The sequence below is a fragment of the Harpia harpyja genome, chromosome 4, assembly GCF_026419915.1.
Source record: "Harpia harpyja isolate bHarHar1 chromosome 4, bHarHar1 primary haplotype, whole genome shotgun sequence".
Taxonomy (NCBI): domain Eukaryota; kingdom Metazoa; phylum Chordata; class Aves; order Accipitriformes; family Accipitridae; genus Harpia; species Harpia harpyja.
The window spans coordinates 84,136,175-84,159,046 of record NC_068943.1 but is presented as its reverse complement, the minus strand read 5'-3'; the positions used below and the strand labels follow the sequence as shown (position 1 = coordinate 84,159,046).

General features: G+C 45.5%; 1 protein-coding gene across 1 annotated transcript in view; it reads right to left on the bottom strand.

Annotated features, from left to right (window-relative positions):
* The window catches only part of SKAP1 (src kinase associated phosphoprotein 1), a 158,103-nt gene that overhangs the window by 107,745 nt on the left and 27,486 nt on the right, over positions 1-22,872 (bottom strand). Inside the window, exon 4 of the mRNA XM_052785303.1 lies at positions 18,926-19,042. Within this exon, the coding sequence (XP_052641263.1) occupies positions 18,926-19,042 (117 nt within the window). The remainder of the gene's footprint in view (positions 1-18,925; positions 19,043-22,872) is intronic.

Sequence of the window (22,872 nt, the reverse complement as noted above, 5' to 3'; positions counted from 1 at the left end):
GGGCCAAATCCTGAAGTCTTTATTCAGTTTTATTTAGTAATTATTCTGACTTCGCTGAGAGTTTCGCCCGTGACCTGCAGTCCATACAAGTAATGCCTAAGTAATGGTTTAATAAAGACCTTAGCGTATTAAGTTAAGAATATTAGGTCAAATGGCAATCATCCGTCCGAGAGCACGAGTGTATGTTTGTGTTACAAATGTATGTACGAAACCTTCCACATGTTCAAAGCAGTTCCTTATTCCAGGACAGGAAATTAATGATCTACCCACTTTTCAATGACTAAAAACGAGGGAATAAAACCATTTCAGAAGCCCTCAATTTCTCGATATGTACAAAGTGCCTTATTTTCATCATCCCTGTCAGTTATGACAAGTGCCGACTGGACAAATACCAGCTCGAATTCTGGCCATTCATTTCTATTCATGATGATTTGAGCAAAGGCTCAACTGCCTAAAAATATATATGAGTTCCGTTTTTTTTTTTTTTTCCACGGAAGGAACAATAAACTATAAAAACAAGACAGGAAGATTTCAAGATGCTTTGCAATGGTTACAGCTACTGCATTTCAGGCTCCGGTTCTGCAAAATAGACATTTCCACCATTTAAAAAAAAAAAAAAAAAAAAAAAAAAAGAAAAAAGCATTTGCCCTCTCAGCCCCCCTCCTCTCCCCAAGATGTGCCGGTCGCTTGCTGGAAGCCAAGTTGCAAGAAATAAGATTTACTGCAGCAAGAAGCTTTTACTATATTTCTAGTGAGTGTTTCTTTTATATCAGTTCCAGACTCCGGCTCACAGCATCCCTTGAAGAACAGATGTCCTGGGGACGTGGAACCATTCATCCTAACCACAGTTTGGGGGGTCAGTCCCGTAGGGGCCGACAGCCAAGAGGGCTCTACAATTGGCATGAGAAATCTACTTTTCTGATGAGCCGGAGAATAATATAAAAACGGAGCATTGCTGTGAGCAAAAGACGCTAATTTGCTACACTACTGGATGTGGCTGGGGAGAGGCGGCGGGGGGGAGAGGGAGGTGGGGGGGGGGAAGAGGGGACGGAGGAATAAAATTCCACCCAGTTACAGAATCAGTGTTCGAACCTGCTCCCAGTTCTTCATCAGCATGAAAAATTACAACTGTAACCAGATTTTTCTCTGTCACCAGCGTAAATGTGCGATTACAGCTGTTCATATTTTCACTCTAATGAAGGGTTGCACATTTAAATGGTAAGATTTATTATATATTGTATACCGCCTATGTACATGCAAAACTGTTAACCGATGCCTAAAATGCTGCTTGTTTATTCTGGCATCAATTATCATTTTTCTCAATTTTTAAATAATAAAAAAGCCCATTTCGGCACAGACGGGTTTCTGTTTCTTCTGAAGAAATAAACAAAACCTCAAAATACGAAGTGCCGGGGGGGAAGGAAAAATGTAACGACGCGGACTGCGGTATCAAATAAAAGAGAAGGAAACCCCATCAGAGAGCAGGACCCTTCCTCATCCCGGCAGAAACAAGGAGCCGATCGCCCGCGCTCGTTTGCTTTTTTTTTTTTTTTTTTGCAGAGAAACCGGTACGAGGTTGGGTTCATAAACAGGTGAAATGATGGAGTTTATTGCAACCAACATCAACACTGAAACTAAATAACTGTGTTGCCATCTCGGTCCCGCTGAAAGACGGATGGTAAACTTGACCTGCCGCTGGTACTATCCGAGTGCCATTTTTTATCGCCCTTGGCCGCCCCCCCGGCTGAGCGCGCTGGGTAAATGCCTGTGCGTGGTCAGGTCAGGCGCGGGCGCGGGTGAAACTCCGTTCACATTTGCATACAGGCGGGCTTTCACAATGAAGACCCATCTGTTCCCGTCACCGAGTACAAATCGAGTGTCACCCAACTCGCTGCAAACGACAGCCGCACGGCCATTAGATGGAGGAACACTTAGCTCAGGTTACGGATATGGAACTGCTGATTTGGGTTTAAATACCTGATAACTGAAGACTTTTTATTACATGTGAACAAAGAGTGAACCTTGAACTGCTCACGAGAGCACCCTGCTCCCCCACGGACCCTCCACCCCAACACCCACCCTTCACCCTCTATTATCCACACAAAACCGCTGTATATTTTTCTGGGAGGGGGAAAAAAAAAAACAAAACCTAAACCAGATTGAAATGTCACAAAACAGATCTTAACAGCAGCCGATGACATCAAATTTATACAGAAGATAGGACGGGTGCAATAGGAAAGGGAGAAAAGGAACAGCGGTGTAAACAGAAGGCGAACTCTGAACTTTGCATGCCCTTTGAGGTCATTAATATCGTTGCAATGTTGTTCCTTGAACTTCTACTAAATTTTGCCAGGCTGGAAACATTTGCAGCTCGGGTTCAGCAGAGGTGAGGCTCTGCCCTCCTCCCCCCTTCTCCAGCCACCCCTCCCCAATCCCAGCTCTGGTCACCAGCCCATGGGTGCTGCTCACGCCGAGCAGGGATGGATCAGGACCCACGTCACCCACTGTCACCATGTCCCCCTCCGTGGCGTGTCCCCAAAGCCAGGCGCCAGCGCCACGCTCACGTGTGGTCAGCGCTGTGCGAGAGCCGAGGCCAGCAGGATCGCGGAGAGCTTTAATTAACGCACCAAGATGTTTGGGGGCTGCTCCTTGTCTCTACCCAATTTAGAGGTTTCCTGGGGAGCTGCTTTGGTACTTGTCCCCTTCGAGCGAGGGGAGCGCTAAACTTCTGTGGTTTACTTTCAAGATGAGGTCAAACAACGTTATTTTGTGCTCAGAATGAGCCTCCTGTCCTACAATCAAGCCTTTAGGACAAAAAAGCAGCGAGGCTCAACACCCACGCGAGAAAAAACAGCACGATCGCCACCACCACGAATGCCTCCTTGTTTCCACAGAGAAAAAGGGACAACAAGCACAGCCAAACCCTCCTGCAGAGCAACCCCCAAGCATCCCTTGAAAAATTCTTTGGGCCCAAACGTTGGCACTGCACATTCACAGCCCAGCGGTGGCCAAGGCACCGCGGGAGTCCGGCACAGCCAGAGGAAAGAGCGGGGCTCCAGCCCCCCAAGAACTGATGCACTGCTGGCTTACCGATATTTGGTACCACAGTCAAAACTGTTTTCAAGATCACACAACGATGCTGCGAGGAAGAAGCCAGAGATCCTGACTTGTATCATAACTATTAGCCCACCTTTCTACACCTACATGTGCAGTTTAAAAACAACCACTTGTGAGGGCAGCCGTGACTATTTTTTTCTTATGCCCTTTTCTCCCAGGTCCAAGAACACCCGAGCGCTTCCCAGCTGGGCTACAGGGAAATCTGCTCCTGCCCTCCATCAAACCAGAACACCCACTAGCATCAACAGAAGTCGCATATTTACTGGGAGGAAAAGAGACCATTTCAGAAGCGTGAATAGGAACACATTTTTATTCCACCAAAAACATTTATGGGAATTAAAATCCTGTTAAATGCCCCAAGATGGGCAGTTTTCCCCATGGTTCATGGCCCAGCTGCCTTCCCCTCTCTTGAAAAGTTCCTGTAAACAAAGTGGGTATTTGCATATCACAGGCAAGGCCCTTCTCGGGATGTCACCGATTTGCATGCAAGGTGGCTGCGTGTGGCAGCGCACTCCGAGGGGAAGAATAAACCAACTAGGAAAAAAAAAAACCGTTACACAAGGTTTACCCTTCTGTTGGCTCCTAAAGAAAGAAAGCCCCATTAAAGAGCTGTCACTGTTTTAATTCCAGTTTTCCTACAGGGATATGATCCCATTCCCTTCCCCAAAAGATAAAGCAACTCGTCTGATAGAAATATTGGCTGCTTGGTGTGCGTGGGTGTTGTTGTGTTTTTGTTTTTTTTTTTTTTTTTCCTTAGGAATGAACAGGAACTGAACCTTGAACTTCATTTACCCTTTGAACTCGTTACCTTTAAACAAAATTCCCCATGCTTTCCCTCTTCAAACAAATTTCATCACAATTACAGTCCCTTCCACTTCGCTTAAAGATATATAATCATTGACTTGACCTAATTACCTGGTGCAGGCCTTTCTCTACAAGGTGAAAGCCATATTGGTGTGAACAGAAGCTGACCCCTGTATTCTTGATACCCCAATTTTATTCTAATTATTGTATAGGAGGTTTTCCATCTTCCTCTGTCCTCCTGTTCCCTCCCCCCAGTTGCTATTTGGTTGCTGGCGTGTTCGGTGATGCCCTTTGGGTTGCGAGCTGCCTGGAGACAGGCTGCGAAATACATCTCGCATTGAAAAGCGCAGGGGTTTTTTATTTTTTTCAAGCTCCCCCATTCAATAGGGAACCAGGAGATTGAGCTCCGCAAAAGGCTGCCAAGAACAGTCTCCCCTGGAAGCGCACACAGCGTGCACCCATGACCCATCACGAGCACGTGGGTTCAGGGAGCAGCCTCGGACCCCCCCACAGCAACACCCCACATCACAGACCCCCTCCAGGGAAGCCTGGGCTGTTTGCAGATGTGGATTAAAAGCTTTACGCTACCAGGGAACGGGCATTCTGACACGGAGGTTGAAGCCAATGTTTCCTGTAACTCCAGAGCAAGGTGATTGCACTGAGAACGTGAGCACAAAGAATTGGGGTCTGAGTGGCCCCACGGTCCCCTCTTCTTCCAAATCCAAGTGAGGAGCACCTCGCCTGCGAGCCAAGGTCACTCAACCGCCAAGAATCAAGGTTTTCAGCTAAATGGTATTTTCAGCTTCAACAGAGTCAGTAAGGCGAAGCCATGACTCACATGCACATCACGCTGCTGGTTTTTCACCCCCTAATTCACCTTCCCAAACTACAACAGAAAGTTCAAGGACACTGGGTTGATCCTGGTCCAACATTAACAGCTAGTGTGTTGGAGTCAAATCTCTTCGCACTCCTCTAACGTCAGCCCCCTTGTCATCCTTTACCTTGTCTGTTTGCCTGTTTGAACTGCAAGCTCTTCAGAGCTGCACCTTGGTGCAAAACAGCTTTGGTACTGGGGTAGTACCACAAAATATCACTGCAATAAGAATGAAATTATATTCCAGAAGACTAGGACAAGACTGTTGTACCTTCTTGTACAAGGTTGAGGTTTACTGTGGATCCCCATCTTCTTTGAGGACAGTTTTTCCCTTAAAAATAAAATTAAGTTACAATGAGAAGATGGAAGTCCCCACCGGTGTCATTAGCCTGCTAATTTCTGATGGCATTCAGAGACAGAGAAAGGCTTAAATTACCTCTGCAATTCAAGATATTTCCCTCTTATTCTTTAAAACCAACAAGAAAAATCTAACAAAACCACCTCCAACATTAATAAAGAGTCACAGCAATTGACAGGCAGGGTCACTGAGAAATGGCACCTCCCTAACCTTCTCATTTGTCTTGGGCAATTGAAAAATAATTAGCAATTGCGAAAGGGTTCAATACCTAAGAGTAAACAAAGGGAAAAGGGTTACTCTAAGTCATGGTCCCATGGCCTGGGGCAGAGCATTTTCTCATCCACAAGGTGAGCATCCCCCCCCCATGACAAATTAACCCAGGGCTGGCCAGGAAACGAAGGGGAGGGCAGGTGTGGACGGTCAACCGGAGCTGCTCTTTGCATTCAAATCCCTTCCCGCTCCCTCTCAGTTTTATAAGCACCACAACAAAAGAAGAAGCAGAGACAGAAAGAGCCAGCACCGAATCGCGCAGATAGGTGGTGCGCAAACCTCGGTTCTGTGTCAAAGAGGTAGTGCATCCATTTGTTATGGTCTCTTGGCAAGAAAGGCCATGCTCAGATGCCCTGGAGCTCCACTGTAATAAATAGACACTGAAGATTAAAGGAGCAAATCCTACCACCTGCCCCAAGCCTGAACCCACAGATTTAGCATACTGGGGTACCCAAGAGGGATGGAGGCTTTGTAGACAGCAGAGCTATAGCCATTTTATGGCAGTTTCTGCAACCTCAGGGCTTGTGCCTGTGCCCCTGGCTCAGACAGCTCAGCTCCCCTGCTGATCTGTGAATTCAGGGGTTGAACGGGAAGACCAAGGGGGAGGGGAGGAAAGCAGTGCTCGTCCCGTCCCCAAGCCTACCCCAGCCATCACGGGATCAAACCGAGGAACCACAACCCAAAGTCACCATGATCTGCACTATTGTCCTCTTCCTCCCAGAGTTCTTTGATCAGCAGCAAGTTTGCATATCAAAGAAAAGTAGGAAAAGAGAATATTCAAATACCGATATTGTCTGGCCTTAGTTTCCCTTGGTAGGGCTGGTTAGTTTTCCATCGTAAAAGTTTGTGTGGTTTTCAATCTTCTTGCTTTCCTTTTCTGTTTGTTGGGGGGTGGTGGTCTTAAACAAATGAAAAGTGGCTTTGCAAGACATTAAATATAAAATTGAAGCATTTCTGATCAACTTATTCCAACTGCATTTGAAAAGAAAAGCTTGTGTTTGGTTTTTTTTTTCCCCAACTGGATTTTTCCTAGATTGGAGGAAGGATACAAAATTTTCCCTTGATTCAAAATAAAATGCATTCTTTTCTCCAACAGAATAATTGAAGCTGATGGATCTGGTTCAGCAGAGATAGCAGATCCAGGGAGACACTCAAAGCAGACGTGAAATTTCCACCTACAGATGAAAATACAGCAATTTCACATCAACCTCGGCAGAGAGCAAACTGGAAACCCCATCTTAAGAGGAGTGTCACTACCCTGACGTCCACTAGATGACAAACATAGCTAAAAGTTGGCAGCAAAGATTTCTCACCTACTTGGGAGATGCCATTACAACTCGAATGAGCCAAAGTCGTGTTCTGCTCCTTGATGGCTATAGAGATTACTCAGGTAGCCATGGACTTCCTAGACCAGAGCTAGGGCAGGACTGTGAGCATGGAAAGGGGTAGACAAACGTACCCATTTTTTGTTTTGTACTTCTAAGGCTGTGCTTTCCTTCCCACCAATCTCCATTTGCATGCAGTCTTACAGGGATTACGATAACAAAGTGCCCAAATTTACCAAGCCACTGGCCTTTCCTTCTAATCATAGCAGAGGACTAAAATACGGAAAGGGCAATAATCAAAGGTAGCACCAAAGTTTAAAAATACAATACCAAGGTGAAGCTGAAAAATGCTCTGGCAAATCTAATGTCACACTCATAAAATAACAGAACAGATTTAAAAAAAAATAATCAAAGAGGGACTAAATTACTTTATGAGCACCTAGGCAATAATTGCCGCCTTAGCAACAAGCCACCTTTGGGTTTGTAAAGAGCAAATGACCTTAGGCACATACGGTCAGCCTTTCTGATCAAGCTACAAAATTAGCAGACGAAGGGTAATGTGGAAGATGCAATATATCTAGAGACTTTACTGAGCGTTTGATGTGGTGCCACAGCAAATCTCACTGAAAAAATTAATTTACCTCAGCTTGGATAGAAGCAATCGTCACAGACTGAAAATTGGCCCAAGGGCCACAGACAAAAGCTGGTGATAAATGGCTTTCTGTCACGTGGGGGAGAAGCGTCTGTGTTGGGGTACTGCAGGGTATTAGTCCCCGTTTTATCTAAGGCAAGTAAACAGTCCATTAATTCAATGAGCAGGAAGATACTAAATTAGGTGGTAATGCAAATATCAAGTGAAAGCAGAGGAAATAATAGTAGGGGACACAGAAAGGTTAGGAATATGGATAGAATAATAAAATGAGATTCATCCTACTAAAGAATAAACTAGGGTAACAAAAAAGTAATCCAGAGCACATCCAGTACCAGGGAATGTTATGGAGTAAAAAGGGAGAAAATAAGAATTTGCAATGTAATTGAGGATCTCAAAAATAAATTGGACAGGTCCACTTAAAAAGCAGCAGCATATGGTGGGTCACCAAGATACAAGCTGTTCTATCAGATCCCCTGGTCTGTTCAGGTGAAGGGACCTCTACCACTGAGAGAGGAGAGGAGTCAGGGTAATAGTAGGCTTCTTCCAGCAATGATGCACCATCAACACAGGCTAAACCCCAACACTGGATCTGTCCTGAAGTTTTGGGAACTCACACCTAATACACTGACCACATGAAGGGTCCACAGGGGAACAGGATGGAAACCATTTCCCTCCACGGTCAGAGGATCTCTGAACTCATCCTGTAGCCCACAGCTCCCTGGAACAATCAGGTCTGCTTTGAAGCATAAGGATATGAATGAAGTTTAAGGACACAGAAATCAGGGTAGACTTGAAAGCTCCGCTGAGCCAAAGACCTCTCCTGCAGATGCTCACAGCCTTTGGGGGACAGCAGAGTTCTGTCTTTTTAGGTAACTAAAAGCGGGTAAAACAGAGATACAAGTTATGGGGGGTGGAGAGCACCACCCTATATATATATATATATATGTTCAAAAATTGACACCAGCTGCCTGCCTGCTCCAAATCTTCAAGGAAAGTTCATCCCTATCATGCATGTCCTCTCCACGCACCTCATGCATCAGGTGTTTATCAGGAAAGGCAGAGCGCTTCAAGGATTTGGAAGGAGTTCAGAGAGTACAGAGAGCTTCACTCTGCTAAATTCTGTCCTCCCTTGGTTTTTGTGGCTTCTTCGCTCACTACTAGCACAGCCCCTCCTAGGCATCTCTTTTGGCAGGCTCTTGTTGCCCTCAACATAAGACTGACTCAGTGCTGAGTGCCTTTGCCCCAGATACCATCAGTTTGAAGCTAAAATAAACTTCCGATTTCTTCCCCCAAATTCCTTCATTTTTGTTCACGCTTTGATCCTCTGCAGAGCGATGCCAGACCATTTTCATTTACAGCAGACGGCCAAGTCTCATTACTAAATGTAAAATAGTTCTTTGGCCAGAGGATCTGAGCGAGGTCTTTGGGGCTCCAAGACTTTAAGATGCGATTGCCACCTACACCACAGGCTCTTCATTGGACCTGACTCAAGCCGCTTGCACTCCACATCGGCCCCAGCTCAATGAGAATTATTTCCTCCACTCCAATGGATGAATCTCACTGTAAAACCAGGCTAATGCTCTCCTCCTGCTACTCTTTGATTTGCCTGGCAAGCTCTTTGGGATTGTCCAGACAAGGCAGTCAAGGCTTCTTTCTCCAAAGGCTGCCCAAGTGCCAGCAGCATCTTTGCCCTGCTTCACTGCTGGGAAGGTGCCATTGCCAGAGCAACTTGGTTTAAAACTGCAGCTGCAGAGACACAGCCCTGGGTGATGGGATGTTTCAAGGAATTGATCTATCTGCCAGAGCGTTTGTTCAAGCACAGGGTGAGGGTGGATAGAGGAACAGCAGCAATTCACCAATTTCAAACAGCAGCTCCCACTTTAACCTATGAGTGCAGGAAAAAAAATAGGGGTGAAGCTTTGTAACCAAATAAAGAGAGCTGTGAGCTCAATAACAGGCATTATCCTATGGCAAAGATTTTGTTATTGTTGAGTACTGATTCCTTTATCTCTCGGAGACAATCAACCTTCAGCCAGAGGAGTCTAACCTTAAAACCCCATAACTCAATTTTACATAGTGTTAAAGTTTGGGGGGATATTTGTCAGTGCTGGAGCTGATACAATCAGTCTGGAGGACCCTAGAACAAAGAGCAGTGGGTGAAGAGCATGTCACCTCCACACACATTCGTTTCCTTGATGAACAAGGAGCTATTAGTTGGTGAGAAAGCATTATCAGGGTGAAGGATGATGCCGATTGTTTCGGCTGCTCTTCCCGTGACACTGGATTAGAAGAAGTAGTCCCAGCGTTTGCTCAATGCCCCACCGGCTCTGCCCCTGCTGCACACAGGTACGCGTCCACACGCTCCCAGCCACCCTTCAACACGGACCAAAAATCAATCTGGACGCCCAATCTCTTTCAACTGCCACATCTCTCCGGGGGTTAAACAATAAAAGTTTAACTTGTTTTAAGAAGTAGTTCATCACCGTAAGCCTTAAACAAAGCTACTCTTTAAAATACACATGTGCACACACAAAATGCCTTTGTGCAAAATGACAATGACAGAACATCCAACGTAGCCTCTTTGAGTAAACCCACCGGCAGGTACAACAGCTCTGGGGAGAAGCTTGCTGAATAAAGTTATACTTGACTCCTTACATTTAAAGGGGAAATAAAAGAAATTAAAAGAAAAATTTAAAAAAAAAAAAAAAAAAAAAAAAAGAGGCCTTTTCTTCCCTCCAGTTGTCCTTTAATGCATTTCACTTTAGAATTTATTATAACCAGTCTTTAAATTAAATTCTTCAGGACAGTGCCTTTATTTTTGCACACAGTGATTTTCAGCACTACATAACCCAAGTAATAATTTAAGGTATTCCCTGTGGCTCACATTGAATCACACAGTTAAACACATGCTTAAGTCAGAACAAAGTCTGTAGTAGTTTAGCGTGTGTTAATGTATATATAGCAGGGGCTTTTATTGCTGTCCAGACCATTTCTCTCAGCCGGGAATTTTGTATTTCAGGACTTGTTAGTGTTTCAAGATTGATCCTGCAAGATACAGGTACCATCATCATTATTCCCACGAGCAGTTCCACCCAGGTGAGCAGACAATACTCCAAAGAGGTTTGTGGGATGAGCCCATCTTTACTCAGAACATACCTTGCTTTCCCCACCAAGGGAGAAGGGCCCCAAGGCTCTGTGCGCACATGTGCCAGGAACATGGGGAAAGCACATGTTTGTTTGCCTTTTTGTCCTCGAATTGTCATGCAAACATGTCCCACAGATGAATGAAGACAAGTTTACCCTGGTTTCAGACTAGTCATCTTGTTATTTGAACAGAGGAAGAGCCGCCTTCACTTCCCCTGCTAACGACCTCATTACGCTCAAAATTCTAATACAAAAGAAAAAGAAACCCAAATCTTTGCTATAACCTCAATACATTTCAAGTGCACGATCTAGAGCATCTCTTACCCTTGTTCCTGTTGAAGCACGCGTGCAGAACCCACCAAATATTTCATCTTACTATTCATATATTTGGTGAAAGAATGTGAATTCTAGATTTGCTGTAACCCCATCACTACAGGTGCCAATCACGCTCAACCCCTGGCACTTTGACAAGGGCGAACGCCAATTTCCCAAGTCCAAGCGAGGTCCTTGGTGCCAGCCAGGGGCTCTGGGCATCCCAAGGCTGTTTCTGCATCGCCACAGGGCACCAACCGGCAGACCCAAAACTGGCACCTCCTCTTCCACCCTGCCCTCTGAGCATCCCTCCTACAGAGAAAACCCCACGCAGGTCAGTAATGAGATATTGCATCGCCTGTTAATTTAGGAAACTAGAATCACTCTCTTTCAAAAAAGGGCAGAAGAGACCCTGTAATGAAGTTCCACCCCGACACTTTGTTAACTTCCATTTCCTGCATATTGATCCCTCTGCTGGGGAGAATATAGAGACACAAAGCGTTTATGCCTTGGATTTACATACTCATGAATAAAAAGGCCTTTAGGAGGCGGGTGCGTAAGTTATCCCAGCCCCCAACGCAACAGTAACTTGCGCATTGATAATTCACATGTGTTTGACATGAGGAACATGCAATTCGCCACGAGAGGAAGCTCCATCCCGGCTCCTGACAGCTGCCACGCCACCCGGGACCACGCACCCGACAGCATCGGCTCAAAGGCGCCCGTGCTCCGAGCCCCCCGCTCCCGCTGAAATAATCTACGGGCTGAGGGCATCCTCCGCTGCAATTAATTTTAAGCTGCGATCATAAGCCAACGCTCCTTGTTTTCATGCAAGCTCACTGTTGTTGAGCTGCTTACTAAAAAATCCAAATAACACCTTGTCGTTAAAGACTGTCCTCTAGGTACGGAAAATAAATCTATTCATCTGATCCTGCACTTATAAAGCAATATAAAGAAACTTTAATTATGCTTTTTCCCTGTCGGCAAACAGCGAAGGTGGCAGGATTTTTGCTTTAGAAAAGCCACATTAATAAGTTATTGGCATTTCACTGACTTCTAAGCAATTTCAATTATAACTCCTGTCTGGGGCCCCACAGACCCACCAAACTGCTGAGATTTTACACCACATCTTTCATAACATTTTTGTTTTTCTTAAGGGCTCTTGCAATCAAGGAATTACTTGAGAATCTCAGCTTAAAGAACAAACAAACATCCCAGTGGTTGAGCAGAAACCCGCTTCCAAACCACAAACCGAGGCATGCAACGCCCAAAGACCAAATCACAAACACATTATTTTGTGTAAAAGCAACTCCTGTTTTTAAAGCCAGCACTTGAATCCTGAGGTTGACAGTCCTCAATTGCAAATAACCACCATGAAATTGCATCCCATTTAGATGTGGGAGCTTAAGGAACAGGCTGGACCAAAACATTTTGGGGCCCAATCTGGTTTGTGTCAGGATTACGTCCAAAAAAAAGCTCTAAGGAACCCCCAGACAGGACACTCCTAAGAGATCTGGGCTGCCGACCCCGTACAGGGCTGAGCATCGGCAGGGACTCGCCCTCTGGTCCTCCCATCAGTCAGTGCCAGCGTGTTATGTTTCAACACTTTATAAAGAAGAACTGCTTTTACGGGGTGCAGGGGAAGATAAGGGGGAGATGAGACAAGGCAGAAGGCACTTGCAATCGCCCACTCTTCCGCAGACACCCTTAGCAAGAACAGCCTCTCAGACCAACTTCCAAACGTCTTCAGCTTGAGGAAAAAGGACTTTGAGCTCAAAATGGGCACCCACAAAACTGCAGGCTCAGTCGGTTGCCCTCAGGACCAGCATCTACAGCTCGACGTGCCTGGCTGATGGAAGCTGCGGCCACAAGTCAGATAGGATTTCTGCAGCAATTACTTGCACCACAATTTCCTGCAGCTGTAAAATCCCAAACAAGAACATGAAGCCACTTTGGGTTGGGGTTTTTTGTTTGTTTGCTTGTTTTAAATGAAAGCTGAAAATCTTGGTAGCATCACTCTCACCGCTGCTTGTTCTCTACAAAGGTCTGAGCTCTCCTTATAATTTATGCATCCATTTCTGGCAGGCTGCAAGCAACCCACCCTCCTCCTCTCCACCCCGAACAAATAATCCTTAATACAGAGGTGAACCAAGTTGCTCTGTATAAAATATAGCCAAACCTTTTGACCAGCCAGAGTACCGTTCCAGGAACTTATTTGCACAATGCCAGAGACATTATCACACTGGGCTTGAAAGCACTAATGTTATGGTGCATTTCCATTCAGAAAATGATAAATCAAAGAACATGAGCTCAGTCGCTTTAAGGGAGTCTGATTTCTTTACAAAATGTCACACAGTATAAGTGGGTAGTTTTTAGAAAACATGCTGTTTTCTTATACGTGGATTCGTGCCTGTTCTCCTCCCCTTGGCAAAACTGACATTGAACTGGTCAAACCTGCACGAAGCCATGGTAAGGAACCAGGAGAAATAACTGATCCGTGTTTTAACCTCTCACTCCCTGGGCTTGTTTGGACGATGCCCAAGATCAGAAAGGAAACAAGGCAGGAGAAACCTTCAACGGCAATCGCACTTGTCACAAACCCGTTCCCTGAATGTTTCCCACACCGTTTCATAAGGCTTAAAAGTACATCAACAGCAAGTTTATAATAACCCAGTCAAAAGCAACAAAAGACATCTCTGGACATCGGGGAGGCAGAGATAATTGCTTCTAATGGTATTTGAAGAGAAAAAATGTAAAGCTTTCAACTCCAGCGTAAGAGGCATTTCCACTCATCTGCGGGCATTCAGGATTTGATCTATATAGACTATCGAACTTGCAGATACTCAGCATTGCTGAAACAGTTCTTAGTCTGCATTTTATTTCACGCACTTTATTATTGCACCTGAAATTCAGCAGCATTTGGGCAAGCGGCTCCTTTGGGCCACAGCGCAGGCTGAGAGCCCCAGGCCACGCTACCCTCCCCTCCATCACGTTTATCCCAGCGCAGCGGACATCAGGCTGCAGCTGGGGAAGAAAACCACAATTTCCACTTTTGGTTTGGAAAAAGCAGAGATCCGCTGTCACTCCATCGACACAAGGGCTTCACCGAAGCCCCCAGGGAGCTGTCGGAGCTCCCGCGGTGGGGAGAAGACATTTGCAGAACCCCTTATTTTGGAGATTGGGGGGGCTGGGGTGGGTTTGTTTCGTTTGTCGGGCGTGTTTTTATCACCAAAAAACCAACAACGAGAGCAAAAGGCGCCCACGCGCGGTTTGCCGGCCCCGCGGGAGCGGCGCCGCTTTGCGCCACAAGGGGGCGCTGCAGAACTCTGCTGCCGCCGCCGCCGCGCCGGCCCCGCCCCCTGCCCCGCCCCCCTACTCCGCCCACCCACCCCACCCACCGAGACCCCCCCCCAACACCCACCCACAGGCTCCCTGCACAACGCTGGCACCTCTGAGGTGCACCCAGCCTATGCATCGTACACTCTCCCACACACACCCCCGGCCACCCGCCCCACGCACCCTTCCGCCCCACGCACCCCCCCCCCCACGCCCGACACGCACCCACCTGCACCCTGCAACGATGCACCCTGCGCACCCACCCGCATAGCCAGCTCCTCAAGGTGCCGCTGAAAACATTCCTGCAGGCTGGATTTTTAAAGCAATTAACTCCATAATTTAGGAAGCGATTCATTACAGTTTAGAAGCGTGTGAGAAGTACAGGGAAAATAAAAGTAGAAGCTGTAGTTCTGGATGCAAGGACTCCCTAAAACGTGTGTGGTTCAGAACACTCCACACCTCAAGGAGAAAGGATTTGGTTCTCCAGAACACCAGGAGAGAAAACAGTACACCTTGAAAGAGGAGCCCTTTCAGAGGGGAAGCTGCCATGGACCAGGCAAGAAACTTCTAGAAGAAGCTTACAGACTTCTCCCCTGGATTTGCAAGCTGGCTCGCCAGCATCTTGTTTCTGAGGAGTTACGTACAAAACTCACTTTGGTATTTTACTGTTTTCCTACCCATTTCCATATACTAGAAGGCCAAACATGAGCAAACAGGGCCTTCTCCAGGACACAAATGAGTTCAAGAAGTACCTGGAGATGGATCAAAGATGTGCCAGCTCTTTACAGTTTCTAACCCCCTCAAAACCTTTAGTATCACATTGCATTTGTACCCGTGTCTCCCCTTCACCCCAAGCCACAGTGAAGTACCATCTCTTCTACCACCCTCCACACCTTTTAAGATAAAAGCCATTTTTATAAATCAAAGGGAATTTTTGCTAAAGGATTTAAGACACTCAGAACTTACATATTAAAAAAAAAAAAAAACACACCACACCACACAGAACTGAATGAGCTGTAACTATGTTTGGCCAAAGTTCTCTGCTGACATGATGGAAAAAATCTTGGAAGTCAGAGGCAAGATTTCTTACCCCAGAGACCATGCCTAACAGAACCCGTAAAGTACATTCCTGTCACTGTGAGTTATGCTCCCTTCCACGTGCTAACAGATACCTGTGTAATATAAAAGAAAATATATTGTCGCTTATGTTGTTGTGACGCAGCAGCACAGCCGATAGCCAGGCACGGGGACAGAAGCCGCAGTGGCCCTCACCCTCTCAGCTCCGTGTGATCTCGCCGTGACACCGAGTGAATCATTTGGATCCTGGCTCAGCATCCCTCCAGCAAGAGATCAGACACTCTGCAATGATGGCAGAAGCGCCGCTATGGAGCCACAGGGAAACCCCAACTGATAAAGCAATATCTAGAAGTGCTAGGTATTAAAGATGCACAACTCCTACCCCTCAGGATGCTGTGGTATCTACCTTCGATAAAACTAAGTGAACAAACACTGGCAAATTAAGCGATCTACCAGTTTAAAAGACAAAACATTTTTGAAAAGTCTTCAAGAGGTCTAGGCAGAGTACATCACATGGGAAGTGTCTCCTAAGAAATACTTATCATTATAACAGTACTTAGCACTTCCACAGTGCTTCCCAGCCTCCCAGCACTGTACAAACATTAGCTTCTTAATCACTCATTAGGGACGATCCTATAGAGCTGGGCCATGCCTCATTGAGTAAAGTCATCCCCAACTTGCTCAGTCCCTCTTGCTCCCTCCAGAGACAACTTTGAAGGTTCTCTCCGATTCCCGCGAGAAGTTCAGAGCAAGTGAGCAAAAGTCTGTTCAAAAGGAACAGTGGTGGCATTCCCCTGCCTCCAAACAACCCCATTTTTCATAGCAAAGAGAGGCAGAAGCGAGCATCATCCCAGTCAGAGCCCTGCTTCCATTAAAACCTTGAATTAATAAAATTGGGAAATTCAGGAAGGTAGGAGACAGCAGCCTTTAACAGTGCTGCGGGCTCGCACCTAAGGACATAACCTCTTGTTGTTGCAAAACAGGGCTAAGAAGGGATGGAAAAAAGCCACAGGAATGATAAGTATGTTCCTACAACTGGCCAATTTATTCTTCTGGCCGTAACTAGATGGATTACCTCCATGCATCAGCCACCTGTGCTGCCTGAAAGGAGCAGCTCTCAGTCACTCGTCTGTGTGACAGCAGCACCCTGAGGGTCTGTGGTGACCCAGGCTCTGTACTAACTCACCAGAGCAGGGTGCCTGCTCCAGGGACCTTGCTGGCTAAATGGACAAGAAAGTGTGGAAGCAAAAAGGGGCACAGTAAGAGTGAAGTGTGCTCACTCGGAGAAGACAAGGCAAACGGAAAAGATGAAAATCAGTTCGTGCAATCTTAAAACTTTCTACTTTTCCCACAGGATGTTCTAATTCAGAAACCAGGGCTGTTTGACACACCCTTTAGCTGAATCCGTTTCTCAGAAGTAGCAGCTTAAACTCTCAGGTGACTGACTTCATATTCCTTAAAAAAAAAAAAAAAAACAAACAAAAAAACCAAACCATTGTGCCTTCTATAAAAAAAAAATCATTGTGCCTTCTATAAAAAAAAATCATTGTGCCTTCTATAAAAAAAAATCATTGTGCCTTCTATAAAAAAAAAAATCATTGTGCCTTCTATAAAAAAAAAAATCATTGTGCCTTCACCTTCTATAGTGAAAAAAGTAAGCAAAGAAAACAAGCAAGCAAGCAAAAAAACCCCAATCCCCCAAGTACACAAAAAAATCTGATAGTAAGTCATCACAAATTCAAAAACCCAGAAGAAATCACAACCCTGATGCATATCCATCCTACTGGCAGATATCTAGAAAAATTCATTCTGATGATGCCCCTACAAACCATGGCAGGGCAAAAAGAAGGTTCCAAAATCCTGCATTCAGTCTTTTTTCCCTTTAATATCGCTGTTTCATACTACCAACAGCCTGCATCCAATCAGCTAAAATTGGTCAACTTTCATCCAGAACGAACACACACAAAGTCAAGCCCATGATTTGCTGTTATTCAGCGCTCTTACCAGCTTCCAAGAACTAACACCTCATTTTAATGTAACTGCTCTCGATGCCAGCTTTTTTCCCCTCCTTTTTGTAGTATGCAATTTTTCTATGTTATCAATCTCCTCGCCATTCACCTACTTGGGCATCCTTCCATTGAGCCTGGCGTTTCATCTGTGTCTGAAAACTTCCAGTGGTGCCAAGTGTTTGCATACCTTGCAAGTGTTATGTCAAACTCTGCCCCTTAAAGCTGCCAAAAACCACCACTCAAAGTTAGCAAAGCAAATACCTCCTTAGACAAGCTTAATAAACACGCCAGGAGAAACCCTAGACTTCATAGAGACGTTGCTCGCCTGACGAGGCCAAGCTTGAGGTCTTCAGCACCCTTTCATGTCCCATTTAGGCCAACATCCATTATCCTTGTCACACGTTCTCCAGCCGCACTCTGCAGAAGTGCATCGTATCTGAGCACACAGATTATTTAAAACAACCGTTCCCAAACTCCACACCTCTTTTCGTGCTGCAATTACTGGTTAACTATCAGACCAACCTTGTCTCTAATCAGTCTAAACAAAGCCATTTATTTTACAGCACAAATCAACACATAACAGCAGATATGCCTGGAGTTTTGCACTGCGCAAAGAAGCTAACTTTGTTGCCCATCGGCTCTTATGGCCTCAACCCAAATAAATCCTCATTTCTTTGTATTCTTGACTGATGACTGCTGATTCACTAACAAGAGTGGGAGTAGACATGAAAGAATACATTGAACGGAGAGAGGTGGGGAAGAGGAGGGATGGAAGCAGAGAAAATGAAAGAGGAAGGACAAGGCAGAGGGGTAAGAAGGCATGGGGGGAAAGCGCAAGGGAAGCAAAAGAGGAGGAGGAAACAAGATCTGTGGGAAGCGGGAGATTGAGAATCTGAGACCAAAGAGCAGTCAAGCCTTCACTAGGGCCCAGAGATAACCCCTGAGAAGATCAGAACAATCTCAGCTCTGTAGACTTCAATTTCAATAGCATATGACAAATCCATCACTCCTGAACTGCCGCTCGCAAGCAGACGTGAGCATCGCAGCAACTCTTTGCCCAGAAAACCCCTGTCTGACATTTAATGCTTTGGAAGGTGCCGTTGGCCTTGGATGCCAGCTCCCATCCACCGCTCGGCTGGGAGTGCTTCTACGCTCGCGAGAAGGAGCCCCAAATTCCCAAGCACTAGAAGGTCCCAAAAAAGGTTCTCCAAAGCAAAGCACTTTAAAGACACCTAGTTTTCAAAGGGTGGAGGGAGACAAGGTTTGAGAAGACACAGCCCCTTCGAAGCATGAGGCTGAGCACCCAAGAAGAAACGTACCCAAAAGTCGCATGTTAACTTTGGGAAATGCTAGCTGCCAGGTCCACTTCTGCTCTTTTCCGTCACTGTTGTCAATCCAAAATAGAACAACCAACTCCAGTTTGCACCAAGATGATCAAGAAATACATTTAACTTCACCAATACTAAATTAAATTCAGGATCACCATAATATTTTATGGTCATTGACAAAACAGGTACCAGTCCACAAAAAAAGCAAAAACCACCCCCTGCATTGAGATGGATGAAAAACAACAAGGAAGTCATGCTAGATTACACTCGCTTTTCAATCTTCTTCACTCAATGACTTCAAAAAGCATCAATGACTTACCATCATCCTGGAAGTCTGATGGAAGTGAAGCATCAGATGTCATGGAAGGGGCCAAACTCCAGCTCTGATTTTCATCAGAACTGTCCTGTCCAAAGCCAACATCATGCTGATCGTCCCCTAGAAAGAGGAGGAGAGCCTGATTTTAGTGAAGAGGACGCATTTCTAAACCCAAATCTTATTGCCTACACTGTGAGACGTTTCCTCCTGGTTCCCACCTTCCACTGAAGTTCTCTACAAAACCAAAAACCACTTTTGTGGGTTTAAGGCCAGATTCATCATTTAGGGCCAAGGCGGCATATTCCTGCTGCAAGAACATGCCTGCTGGATACCTACAGACTTCACACCTGGAGGGCATACAAGGAGGAGACTGGAAATACCAGTCTTGGGACCAAACTACCAGACCTACGTCCAATTCCTTGTTCTTGCCCTCAGTACATGACCTCTGCATAAATCATCCACCTGTAAAACGGAGGACTATGCTACCTGTTTCACTAGAATGAACTTTCCTATATTGCAGGAAAAAGCTTTGAGATCCTTAATTGAAGAGCGTTAGGGAAAAAAAGATTGACTCCCTATGACAGGCAGTCACATACAAATTAACAAAGCAATGTGTCTGTGTGTAGAGGCAGCAGCTATTACCTCCCCATACTTGATGTTGCACTGAATTTTTCTGTAAGCAGACATTTTGCTAGGGAATTTGCTACTGATATTGGATTTTATGCAGAAGGCACTTAGATACTACAGTGACAGATGTTAATATCAAATTTTAATGTAAATGGAGTGCAGCTAGCCTACCTATAGAAGAAAATACTAATCAACCCAAACAAAGGAAAAAAGTGGTCTTTCAAGCTCTTGCCTTGCATTTCCTGAATACACACATCCCAGACTGCTGATAACAGAGGTAAAGACAGCTGCTTACTCATTCAACACACAACAAACAGCAAGAAAGCTGAGTTTTCAGCTGATGTTAATTGTGTTCAAACACTATAAACAAGTTTTATCTCAGCAAACAGAGGAACTGTGCCCCACAGTTTAAATCAAGCACTGATGAAAGTGTACCAAGGCCTGGAACAGAGGTTTACAATGCTCTTCCTCCCACCAAGAAACACAGTGGAGATGCCATTAAGTCTCCAGCTGCAGAAAGATGTGACACAATATTTTGGATGTGGTTTATTTTCAACATCCCAGGTTGCAACCTTCCCTCGCTCGCTCTGAGCGTGAAGCTCTCAGAGACCCCAGGCTTCTGCATTCAAGGGCACATTTTCAAGAAAACTTCAATTCTTCACCGAAAGGAACAGTCTGGCTGTGAAGAACGTAACACACACAAGATTGTCCTCCCACAGATCAGTTCCTTAAAAAACAAATCACATTGGGTGCCAGACACCATGATAGTCTTGCTGATATTATAAGCTCAAAGGTCTTGAAAAACTGATTGAAGATTTGACTTTGCGATTTACCAAAGACCTATGGGGGTCAATGACAGAACCGGGGGATCCCTGGCAGTTCACCCTTTAAGCCATTACAACTTTCCTAACAGGGGAAGAGCCCAAGAAACAATCAAATCTTTTCCCAGCTCTATGCTCACTTGCTTCCAACAGTCATCCCAGCACGCAGCACGGAACATCAGATTCCAGAGAAAAAGGAAATTCAGAAAATAACTTTTCTCCTTTTGGGGAGGTGTATAACTTAACATCTGCATCACTAATCTCTCATGCCAAGAAGCAAGCTGCAGGTCCCTGGCCCAAAAGGGCAGGCTCGGATCCCTCCTGCAGGATCAGACATCAGCAGCGGCAGTACTGCGGTAGTCTTCCATCCACCGACCGCTTCTCGGTCATGAAGAGTAAGCAAAGCACGTTCCTCTATGCTACAACAAACTGAAATTCATGCACGCACCTCCATGAGGAAAAAAAAAAAACAAAAAACCAACAATGAGGGGTTAAAAAGCAAGGACTGAAATCCCCCGCTCCGCTGGCCAGACTCTGGGAAGTGGAGCGCATCCATGAGCACACCACTGACCGCCTGACCTTGGAGAAGTCATTTCAGTGCTTTGCTCAGTTGTGTGTGACAAGGGGATGTTTCTTCCCTGTTTTACTGTAGCACTTTGAGATCCTCAAATAAAAAGGCTCTAAAAAGCCTATATAAAAAGCTGCTACCAAATAGCAACTCGGTGTCATAGGAAAACACAGCGTTCATTCTAATGAGGATCCTTCCTCCGTGCCGTGCTGCAGCGTTGCGGGCTCGACTATCTGCAGTGATGCGAAGATGCCAGCATTATAAGACATTTTCCGTAAGCGCGTTCAGCCCCTTAAAAAGAACATTTTCTTTCAACCAAACTGCACCATATTAAACCCAGCTTTTCAAACACACACCAAGGTAACAGGTGGTCCCCTATAACGAGATACAGGTGCAGGATTATTGCGATTACGAGCAAACTGTTTCTGGTTTCCGACTAGCAGGAGGCAGCGTGGCACGGTGCAGCCGCCGCGCCGGGGAGGCACGGCTTACGCATCGGTGCATGGCTGCAGTAAACCATTTGGAACAAGAACAAGGGCCCAATCAGGAAAGTTACTTGCAAGGATAAGTCACTGGCTTTAACAGCAGGAGAAGCAGTTACACACATCGACCACGGGGAAGAATCAAGCCACAGGTTTCTGTTTCGGCAGAATAATTCCCAGGCATGAAATATCATACAGGGGGCTTGTCACCATGAATGTGCTCTTTCTTGCTGTCCCCACACAGGAATGGAAACTGGGGTTTCACGTGTTCATGCAAGCTCCCATAACCCACTCAAATATACCCAGGCTGCAGTATGTACATACATGTAGCATGCCAAGCACAGTGGGACTCCAAATTGTGTGAGCTGCTGCAACACAAATCAATACAAACAAAGGCATTTGGTTTGGTTTAGTATTAGGAATATTTTCAAACACCACCTATAGTTTCTGTAACAAAACCAAGATCAACAAAAACTCTGCAGACATAACTACTTAAAACAAATCCTATTGCCTTTCCATTTGGATTTGCATTATGAGAACTTCTTGTGCTCTAATCCACTTCTCCATAAAGTTTATGGAGCAGCAACAGCTAGTTGAGTCCAAGCAGAAAAAATAACCAACAACTTGTCAGGGGCCAAGCTATTGTTCTGAATGAAGAAAAAACTCATTAGCTTTTAATGAAAACACAGGGAATAAAAACCAAATAGCACAGAACCCCAGCAAATAATTACTCTGCACCTGACGCAAAGCTGCTCTATCTTCCTACTCAAACCCTCAGCAAAATTCCCCAACTTATCGCTCTTTGGAGCATGAACAACAGCAAGACTGACTCTAAGGGAAAGAGCAAGAGGTTTCTTGGGCTTACACCTCATCCGTGGACTCCCCTGGCACTGTTTGGCTACCCCCAAGTGTGCTAAATACCCGGCTTTCTTGCCTCACGATAGTTGTGGCACAGGAAAAAAAAAAAAAAAAAAAGAAAGAAATTATGCCATCTTTTAGCCATCTGACATTTTCTGCGGAAACAGTTTCTTGCGCAGCAGCAGAAAGAGGGGCTTGAAGGCATTCTATGTAATTAACACAGATATCATGCTTTATATGTAACAACTTTGAGTAAATTGCAGAAGGGACAGATTGTGTCTCTGGTGACAGGGGTGTCCCCAGCAGCAGAGGGGGTGGCAATTCAGAGCGCAGTGACTTTGGACAGCAGCGTCAGGCAGGTCGCATCAGTCACACCAGGTCCCTGCAGGACCCACGGACATCACGCAGACCTGGCATCAGGCAGAGACGCAGCCTCGGGCAGACCCCCTGCATTGGAGAAGAAAAAAAAAATTACTATTAGGGGAATTAAAAGAACCTAATTAAGCATAACAGGGCTCCGAGCAAGCAGCACAAGCAGGACCTACAGGAGAAAGAGTCACCACAATCAGGGAACACACTGTTGCTTCGTTCTCC